The 10877-nt window shown below is 43.7% G+C and overlaps 1 protein-coding gene and 1 pseudogene across 2 annotated transcripts; both read left to right on the top strand.

Annotated features, from left to right (window-relative positions):
* The first annotated feature begins 1180 nt into the window (after positions 1-1180).
* On the top strand, positions 1181-3958 carry LOC137947638 (alpha-mannosidase At3g26720-like; annotated as a pseudogene).
* Positions 3959-8787: 4829 nt separating this feature from the next.
* Positions 8788-10376, top strand: LOC137948687 (protein SAR DEFICIENT 4). 2 transcript variants are annotated; one of them, XM_068794822.1, is made up of 2 exons: positions 8788-9874; positions 10030-10376. In XM_068794822.1, exons 1-2 carry the CDS (start codon positions 8872-8874, stop codon positions 10056-10058), a joined length of 1032 nt encoding a protein of 343 aa, XP_068650923.1. In that variant the 5' UTR covers positions 8788-8871; the 3' UTR covers positions 10059-10376. The 2 variants fall into 2 exon arrangements, with proteins under 2 accessions (XP_068650923.1, XP_068650924.1); XM_068794823.1 differs by having other exon boundaries at positions 10043-10376.
* Positions 10377-10877: the final 501 nt, after the last annotated feature.

Consider the following 10877-nt stretch of genomic DNA (forward strand, 5'->3'; position numbering starts at 1 on the left):
CAAGCTTAGAATTCTCCTCAACGAGCTCTAGGGTTTTCAAGCTTCCCTTTGGCTTGATCTTCATTCACCATGTCTCCCTACGAATCCATGTGTCAGATCCGGGACCATAACAACTGGTATTAGAGCGGGAACACAATGGGGGATGTATTCCCAAATTGGGACAAGGTACAAGCTCGCATGGACAAAATATGCAATGAAGCATGAGAACCACAAGCATTGTATCAAATTTTTATGGAATATTGGACAAGAGAGCCACGCGCTGCCGCAGAAAAGGTCACAAGATCTGAAATTTCCAAAGCAAGATGTACGCAACGAAGGAAAAACAACATACGAATTGAAAACAGGCGACAAGCCAGAAAAATAAAAAATTTCGTCCTATATACCAGACGAAGTCCCTACGGGGGCAACCTCAAATTCAAACGGGTGGAAAGGCCAGACTTCAGCAAAATTCAAGATTTCCACACAAGGAAATCCAAGCCGACCAGCAACGATGCAGAGTTGGGGAAATCGGAGTGGTTTTCTTCCAAAATCTCCTCGGTACAGGCTGATTTGGGTTCAACCTCCCAAATCCCCTTCTCATGGCCAGCAAAAAAAATTTCCGCACAACAGATGTATTCCGATCTGTCTCGATCACGGCGAATCAGTTAGAGCATCCCTCCTCTGTCTCTGAACATCTACAAGCACCGACGGAAACAAGAGTCAAATGAAAAAAGAGGAAGCGCCGTCGAAAACAAATCCGGTGGGCGCTGGCTTCCAGATTCTCATTCTCAGCCTCAACCTTGCCCTTGGAAGCCCAGTGGGGAACCGCCTTCAACGCCATTGGGGGTAAGCTTCGGAAACTTCCTCGATTTTTAGATCAAAATAAGTTTTTCAGGGCGTTGATGTGGCTCAGAGGGGCTGAGTAGCAGCAACGCTGCTCGAAAATTGGGGACAAAGGGTCTCTGGGTCGTGAAGCAAAGCATTGATGGCCAATTGAGGGAATTCCGGCTGGTGTGAATGAATTTCAACATGGAATTTTTCTGGGGATGCCAAGATTCCTAGAAAATTTTTTCTTGGGACTGCTGAAATTTTTTTGTGAGGGGCTGTATTTTTCAGCTGAAGCGCACAGTCTCAGTCTCTGTGCGTGTAATTCCCAGAAGGCTCTGAATCTTGCTCTTCGGGCAACAAACTCTTTTGAAATATGTGCTGTTGGGAAATCCATATTAATGATGGTGTTGTATTTGCAAGTGATAGCAGCACTATCCTGCAGCTTGGGACAGTACAGTCAGGTTATCCCTATCTTGGACACTCAATTGAAAATCCCAACTTGCATGACGGTCAGGAGCATGCTTTTGCCAAATTTGCTGGCCATATGCAATTGGGTGATACTCATGCTATGGTCGGCCAACTTGCCAATTCCGTACAGTGTTATAAGATGGGCTTGGAAATCCAGCAACAAGAATTGGGAGACACATCTCCAAGGGTGGGGGAGTATTGTCGTGATGTAGTTGTGGCCCTTGTCCCCACACTTCGGTTTGATGTGGCCAAGAATTTGTGCCAGACGACTCTTGATAGCCATCAAGATCATGGTACACCCGTCTCTCTTGCAGAGGTTGCTGATAGGAGGATAAGGGGTATGATATGTGACACAAAAGGAGATCAGCCAAGCATACTTGTTGGGGTTGCAGCACAGATGGGTGTGCCAAGTGAGGAGAGGAAAGTTTGGGACTCCTCATTGTCCTCATTAAAGTCAAGCAAAGTTAAAGGGGGCCATCATATCAACTGCGAGAAAGATTTACCATGGGATCTTGCTGATGAAAGTGAATGTAAATATGATACAAACTTTGTCCATAACTATTTGGGTATGGTGAGGGATACATCAATATCAAATGTAAGTCCTGGAAGTCCGCAACAGATTACTTTTATGATAGTTCATGGTGAGGGAAATACAGAAACTTCTTTTAAAGTTGTTGGTAATGTGGAAATATCTTCCTTTGACTATCCAGTAGTCATGTTAATGCATATTGCTGATGATTTGCAGCACACACCGCTGCCAAAGATAGTTGAGGGCCTGGGGGGCTCTATTACCTCTCATGGAAGTTCTTGCACCCATGTAATCACAGGAACAGTAAGAAGACCTATAACTTTCTGCACTGCCTTGTGTTCTAGTGCTTGGATAGTCTCACCTGACTGGTGGAAAACAAGCTTCCGGAAGGGGAAATCTGTTGGTGCGTCATTGTTTATCCTACAACATGAAGATTTTGAGCATAAGTACAGGTCTAGGGGTAGAGGATGCAGTTTTCAGAGCAGAAGAAAGCTGACATGCTTTGCTTAAGGGAACAATGTCTGCATAGATCACCATGTTCAGCCTCCAGCTGACACCTTAATGGCCAGTGTGGAATCTGCTGGTGGAAATGTTCTTTGCGGACTTGAAGACGTGAAAGAACCTGCACGGACAATTTTCGTAGTGTGTGACTTGCTGTATGGTTTTTTTTGTGGCTGGGTTGAACAATAGAACGAAGGGTCCACTGGTGGCTGCTATTACAGTACTGCATGTGTCTGCTATAAGTGCCTCAGTGGCGCCTGCAGAAATGAGGTGCTGCTCTACCAACTATTTGTGGAATTTCAGTGGACTCAAGACTGCTGACTACTTCGCTTAAGCAACTCGAGCAAATGTTTATTGGGCAGGATACTTCACAAGTAGACCAGCTATTAAGGGTTATGTGAGAATGATGTGTGGCTACTACTTGGCTACCAGTCAATTGGAGTTTCTTAAAGGGAGAGATGGTTTAGGGCCTTTAGGCCCTACAACAGCATCTCTGGTTGATGCTCTGGCACTTGCTCAACATCATGATGGTGTCAGTGGAACTGAAAAGTAGCATGTGGCCATTGATTATGCAATTAGACTCTACATTGGCTATTCAGAGGCTGCAGAGTTGGTTGAGTCTTCACTCGCTTGCTTGATAGAGTTGAACATGAGCTCTGGATGCAGAAACCCATCAACTAAATTTGCACATTGTCCTCTTTCAAACATTAGCTATTGTCCTGCATCAGAGGCACAACTTGCCTATGGAAATGATCTGATTGTTGTTGTCTACAATTCTCTTATATGGAAGAGAGCGGATATTGTTAGAATACCGGTCACCAGTGCATCAATTATTGTGAGGGATGCTAAGGGAAAAGAAATTGAGTCACAGCTACTACCAATTGCTAATGTAGCGTTGGGCATGCGAAACTTCTATGTCCAAGCATAGTTGGGTGTGTTGCCAATTGATATTCCCATGGATTGACTTGCTTTTGAAGCAAGTGTACCTCCTCTAGGTTTCCGAACCTATGTTGTTTCAAGTTCCGAAAGTCAGGCCCAAAATCGATTCTATCATAGATTAAAACGTTTGTAGGACGTAACAGTGATTCTATACGTGTTGGGCAAGGACATCTAGTACTTACTTATGCTGTTGTTGATGGGAAACCAATCCAATATCATCATACCACAAGCTCGGTGAAGGCATCTCTCTAGCAGTCTTATAAATATTATGTAGGAGATGATGGCACTGGTGCGGATCTTCAAGCTTCTGGTGCCTATATATTCTGCCCAAATGGTTCTGTTGCTATAAAATCGAAGCCAAAGGCAGGTTTTACTATTTTTCGGGGCCCAGTTTTGGATGACGTGCGTCAAATAATTAAACCATGGATATCACAGATCACACGAGTGTACCAAGGGAATGACCGTACTGAATTTGAGTTCCCTATTGGGCCTCTACCAGCGGATGATTTCATTGGCAAAGAAGTTGTTACTCAATTTATGACAACAATGATGACCAATAAAGTATTTTTCATAGATTCTAGTGGATGCAATTTTATTAATAGGATTCGAGATTATAGGCCATCTTGGCGCCTACAAGTATCCATCGATCTGCCTTTTCGCACTACTTCCGAGCTTCCGAGCTTGAGGACAAGCTCGTTCTTCCAGGGGGTGTAATGTTATGCAGGTAATAACATTATTATTTTAGTTGTTTTTCTTCAATTTACTTTATTTTATTTCAGTTTTAGGCCACAAGGGTATTTTTGAAATATTTTATTTATAGGGGTATTTTTGTAATATTTTATCCCAAACCCTAACGGGGACCTTATTTAAGGGGTAAGAGTAATGAGAAAGACAAGTATTGAGAATTAGGTTAAATCTAGTGTAAACAGACTTAGAGTTCTCCTCAACGAGCTCTAGGGTTTTCAAGCTTCCCTTTGGCTTGATCTTCATTCACCATGTCTCCCTACGAATCGATGTGTCAGATCTGGGACTGTAATAGCCAACTTCGTCCCTTGCAACTTGAAGAGTTCCTTCCAAAAAGTACTTGTGAAGAAGACATCTCTGTCACTGGTAATGGACAAATGTACCCCATGTAATCTGACAATATGATCCATGAAGAGCTGGGCAAAGCGAGCTGCTGTATAAGGGTGCGCCAGAGCCAAGAAGTGTGCATATTTGGAGAAGCGGTCGACTACCACAAAAATAACTGATTCGCCCAAAGATGGGGGAAGTCCATCAATAAAGTCCATGGATATATCGGCAGCCCATACCGGTGAAGGTAACTGAAGGGGTTGAAGCAACCTTGTTGGACTTAAGGACTCGGCTTTGTTCCGCTGACAAATCTGGCAAGCTGTCACATAGTCCGTCACAATACTTTTCATGCTCCGCCAATAAAAATCCCAGCTGATCCAAACTAATGTTTTGTGTTGGCCCTCATGTGTGTTGTCATGAAAGGTAGATAATATGTTGTGAATGAGTGGCGAGGTGTGATGGAGATAAATCCGATTCCTAAACAATATGGGTCGATCCTGAATGGTCCAAGTGCTATCCATTTTGTTCTGCTCAATATTATGATATAGCTTAAGGAGCTCGAGGTGTTGTTGTGTTTCATCCCGAATAGAGTCCAGCAAAATAAATCTGGGTTGACTGATAGCGTGTAGCTGAGGCTCAGACAGGTCCCTGCGGGACAAGGCATCTACCCCCACGTTGAGGTGGCCAGGTTTATACTCAACCTTAAAATCAAATCCCATCAATTTGCTCAACCAATGCTGCTAGGGAGACGTGGTGAGACGTTGCTCGAGTAAGTACTTTAAACTGCAATGATCGGTCCAGATAAAAAAGGGGCACCCCCGGAGATAGGGCCTCCAATGCTGAATGGCTTTGGCTAAGCTGATCAGTTCCCTTTCATAGGCAGCTAATTTGTGGTGATGTTGGTCGAGTTGCCTGCTAAAATAAGCTATGGGGTGGGCTTGCTGCTATAATACCGCGCCAATACCCCCTCTAGATGCATCACATTCAATAACAAACAATTCATCAAAGTTGGGCAGCTGAAGTACTGGTGCGGGAGATAAAGCTATCTTCAAATTTTCAAAAGATGAAGTTGCTATCTCTGACCAAATAAAAGCATTCCGCTTAAGGAGATTATTGAGCAGAGCTGCAATCTGTCCATAGTCACGAATGAATTTCCTGTAGTAACCTGCTAGTCCCAAGAAGCCCCATAACACTGAGACTGATGTGGGAGTAGGCTAGTCGATCACTGCCTGAATTTTGCTATAGTCTGTCTTCACGCCAGATGCTGAGATAACGTGGCCCAGATAGGCTACCTCTGACGTTTCCATGGAACATTTGGATTGGTTGAGAACCAAATGATGGGAGCATAAGATAGTGAACATTTGGCGTAGATGCTGAAGGCGCTCTTCCCAATGCATACTATAAACCAAGATATCATAAAAAAAGACAAGAACAAAATTCCTTAAGATAGAACGAAATACCTTATTCATGAGAGCCTGGAAGGTGGAAGGAGCGTTGGAGAGACCAAATGGCATGACTAAAAACTCGAAATGCCCATGGTGCATCCGGAATGTTGTCTTCTCCATGTCAGAAGAGTGAACTTGAATCTGGTGATATCCTAATTTCAAATTCAGTTTGGTGAATAAGTTAGCACCATGCAATTCATCTAATAGTTCATCGACCACTAGAATGGCAAATTTATCTTTAATGGTATGAGCACTGAGCTCTCTGTAGTCAACACAAAACCTTCATGATTTATCATACTTCTTGATGAATAACACTGGTGAAGAAAATGGAGACCTACTGGGTTGAATAATCCCATGGACGAGCATAGTCTGGCACTGGCGCTCAATTTCATCTTTCTATAAGTGAGGGTAGCGGTAAGGGCGAACTACTACTGGCTCAGTACCCAATTTCAATTGGATACGATGATCACAATGACGGATAGGCGGAAGTGCAATAGGGACATGAAAAAAGTCACCAAATTCTGTAAAGCATTTAACTTACAATTATTTGTGTCCTGGACTTGAATTTCTTGAAGAGTACATGGCGGGGGAGCATGTGTGACATGAAGTGTATTGGTCGGTCGTAAATGTCATGGTGAGCGCCTTGAAATCCCACAAGATGGGGCCCAACGTCTAAAGCCATTTAATGCCCAGTACCAACTCAAACCCAGCCCGGGGAATGACCAGAAAATCTTCTACGAATGAATGCCCTTCAATAAAAAATTCTGTCGAGGGAGAAATGCCTGCACTTGAAATTTTTGCCCCATTGGCCATTGAGACTGAGATGCCCGTGTTATTTTTAATCAGCAACCCAAGCTGTAATGCGGCTGGCTCACTAATGAAATTGTGAGTGCTGCCTGAATCTACTAATGCCAGTAACTACAGATGTTGCAAACCCGCACAGACTTGCATTGTGTTGGAGTTGTGCATGTCAGTCATAGCATGGAGGGAAATGGCTGGATCATCCTGTTCGGCCTCAACACTGTCTTCCAACGGTGGATCTTCCTCTATGTCATCCAATACCTCCAACCAGAATAAACGTTTGCATTGGTGACCCTGGACATATTGTTCATCATAATTATAACACAGCCCCTTGGCTCGTTGCTGTTCCATCTCAGGTCTAGACAAGCGACGAATGTATTGGGCTGGAGGCTTGGAAGGAGATTTGTTAGGACGTGGTGCTGAATTTTGCCCAGAGCGTGGAGTCCATGAATAGGATGATGGGGCAATGGTGGGATCCCTACTTGGCCAAGAGACTCCTTGAGTACACGCTGTTTGGCATCTATAGTCGTGGCAAGGTTCATAGCATGGGCCAGGTCTTGAGGTCATGCAATTATTCTTCCAAGCACAAGGCCTATGTCAACCCAGCAATAAATAGATTGACATACTACGATGGAGGCACAAACTGACTGACGCGGGCTAGGCATTCCTGAAAGTGTTTCTGATACAATTCAATAGTTCAAGTATGTTTCAAATTCACCGGATGCCCCAAAGGGTTGCTACGGGCAGGAGGACCAAACCTCAACATGCAATATTCTTTAAATAAATTTCAATCATGAACATTATGCTCTGAATTAAATTGGTGGTACCATTGGAGCGCCTCATCGAGCATATGGAAGGTAGCTAAATGGACCTGGTCATCAGCATGTGTTCTTTGATTGTAAAAGAATTGGTCACAGAGGTGTAACCAGATCAAGGGATCCTTAGACCTGTCATAGGTAGGAAAGTCAAGCTTGGCATACCTGGGCACCGTATTTTGGCCTGGTGCGGGGTCCCATGGCTGTGGGAGGTTGTTGGCGCAGGTGTGGTGGAAGTGGGGGCGGTTGGGGAGGGAGGTCCTCGGCCGAAAGCGTGGAACTTCCAGGCGATGTAGGGCCTCGAGCTTAGCCTTCCTCCACACATCGGAGGAGGTGTTGTAGAGTATCACTCATGGCAGAAATTGCAGACTCTATGTGATTTCTATTTTCCTCCACGGTCTGCGGCAATTCCTCTACGAATTGATGCAAATCACTCTGGGAAGAGGAATCCTCAAGGGTGGTCCTATCTGATACCAAGACGTTAGGATCTGCCCTTGCCATGGATCTCGTCACCTTTCTTTCTCCTCTTTCCTCTAGATTTGCAGTCAACAAAGAGGTGAGTTTTCTATGTTTAGTGTGTGCAATGATTTGGGAATGAATTGAGCCTTAAAGGAGGCTCGACCTTGGACCTCAGAAAGGGAGAATCCGACCTCTAATCTATTTTTGATTTCAATGCTTCCTTTTCATTCAAGCCCCTTCTCCCATATAAAGAGGATTAGGGACACAAATAACCAGCCCAAACCGAGGGGCACAAGGTTCACGAAAATTACAATTAAACCAATATAACACCTAAAATGAAATTACATAAATTAATTCCTACGTCTGTTTATTACCTGAGATGCTATGGAGTCCATAACAGTTTTCCTCATCATCAGAAATTGGAGCTGGAGTAGGATTTGGCGAATTAGATTTGTCAAACTCAACATGAACCAACTCCTCTACTCTCATAGATGTCTGGTTATAAACTCTATAAGTTTTGTTATGAGTAGAATAATCCAAGAAAATTCCTATATCAGCTCTAGAGTCATTTTTTTGTAATTTTTTCTTTGGTTCTTTCAATAAGAATACTTTGCATCCAAAGGTTCTAAAATATTTAATGTTAAGAAGGGTGCTTGTATATAACTTATACAGAGTTTTTTTAGAAGTGTTTTTATGCTAACTTGGTTAATGATATAACATACGGTGCTTACAACTTTTGCCCAAAACCTATATGGCATATTGTATGCATGAAGCATAGCCATTTCAGTTAAGGTTCAGTTTTTTCTCTCAATAACATGATTTTTTTGAGTTCGAGGAGCTGAAATGTATAATATATACCATGCTTTGCATAATATTCCTCAAATTATAATTTTATAGCCTGGCAATTTTTGACCTAGTGGACTAATTTACATTTATGTGTTGACCGCATCAGGTAATACATACCTGGCGGCGGTTCCATCACTGATAGCTCGCATCCAACATCTTCCCTTAACGATCGACTCGCTGCTCAATTCCGATGGCTTCTCGATCGAACGAAAAGGGTGGAGGAAATCAGGCGCCGAGCGGCCCCGTAAACCTTGGATCCGCTGAAATCCGCTCTTTGCTCTCTCCTACATCACTCCTCCACCACATCCAGACCTCCCTCGGCTCCCTCTCTGAATCCATCTGCTCCCCGCATAGGCCCCATTTCGCCGTCGACGAAACCTCATCTCTCATCCTCATGCCTGCCTGGTCCCACCACCCATCCCTTCCTTACATAGGCGTCAAAGTCCTTACCTCCTTCCCTCGCAACTCCGCCCTCGGCCTCCCCTCCGTCCACGCTTCTTACCTCCTCTTCGACTCAGCCACCGGCAGCCCCCTCGCGTCTCTCGACGGCACCGAGCTCACCCTCCACCGAACCGCTGCCATCTCCGCATTAGCCGCTAAATCTCTCGCCCGTGAAGACGCCCGAATCCTCTCCGTCGTTGGCACCGGTGCTTTAGCGCCGTACATCATCAAAGCCCACCTCGCCGCCCTGCCTTCTCTGCAGAGAATTATTCTGTGGAACCGAACAGCAGAAAGGGCTCGGGAATTGGTTGCGAGACTGGAAGAGGAAGGATTGGGGAATGTTAATTTCGATCACCGGGAGTGCTTAGATGAAGCAGTTCAAATGGGAGATGTTATCGCTTGTGCGTCGCGTTCGGATTATCCCCTTGTGAAAGGGAAGCATCTGAAGAAGGGAACTCACTTGGGTTTAATCGGCTCTTTCAAGCCGTCGATGAGGGAATGTGATGATGAAGCTATCAGGAGAGGGAAGGTGTACGTGGATTGTGAGGAGGCACTGGAGGAGGCAGGGGAACTGGTGGGTGCAATACAGAGAGGAATAATTGAGCGAGGGGATGTGGGTTTGCTGGTTGATTTGATTAAAGAAGCGAGAGACGGGAGGACGAGTGATGCCGAGATAACTGTTTTTAAATCTGTCGGTTTCGCTGTTTTGGATATTCTTGCAGCTCAATTGGCGTATGAGAAGCATATGGAGGGTAAGTTTTGATTCTGATGCTCCTATGAATGTTTTCCTCATTTTGTTTGTTCAAGTTGTTTTTACCTGGTTCACAGAGGACGTAATTTGTTATTGCCTCTGAATTTGGAGGTAATCATAATAGTCCCTAACATTTTAGCTTTTAAATTCATGGAGCTTTGAAGTACAGATTGAACCCCCAATGAGGACAACCAGTTTGCTCGCTTCTTAAATCTATGGAGCTTTGAAGTACAGATCGAACCCCCATTGAGGACAACCAGTTTGCTCGCTCTGCACTTTTGTTTAGTTCTGTTTCGTTTTGTTTTTTCCAGTTTGGAATGATGATGAACGCATAAGGATTCTGCACTGAGGGAGAGTTCCTTTTGAACTTCAATGGGTCTTGACTAGAAGCTAATTATTTAGATCATATGTGCTCTTCACATCGTAGAGACCAATTTTTCTCATTACTGCTGATGTTAGAAGCTAAAACACAATGAATATTTTTTCGAAGCTTTTTCCTGAAAGTTCATCTCAAGCTTCAATTATTATTGAGCTTTTTTCTTAAGATCAAGGTACTTCTTTCGTCGATCAAACAGATTAACAGCTAATGTCACAATTTAACCCATTGAAATCTGTTCATTTTTGTATCCTTGGTTTCACTAAGCAAATACAATGCCACCCTGATGCACAAGTGATGAAGCATTAGATGGTGATTTAAGAGAAGAACAATTTGATTTAAGAGAGTCTTCCCATTTCATGTTTGACCATTACTTGTCTAACTAGATCAGACAAATGTTTAAGCAATACGATTCTATGTTTAGTAGAGTTTGTAACAGTGTAATTGGTATTACAATTGGCTTCAAGAGAGAGTTGGAATCTCTTTCAATTGTAATTTTCAGCTAATAGAGCAATTAATGGAATTTTCCTGAGCAAGTTTTTCTGGGCGGTAATTGCTAATAGGGGAACATTGAAAACAAAAATTCTTTGCATTATTTTGTGCGTCATATTTTGAGAAGCCACTTGGG

This window comes from Aristolochia californica, unplaced genomic scaffold, assembly GCF_029961685.1.
Source record: "Aristolochia californica isolate CCGP_79_NKW_82.1479 unplaced genomic scaffold, dmAriCali1.0.hap1 SCAF_13, whole genome shotgun sequence".
Classification (NCBI taxonomy): domain Eukaryota; kingdom Viridiplantae; phylum Streptophyta; class Magnoliopsida; order Piperales; family Aristolochiaceae; genus Aristolochia; species Aristolochia californica.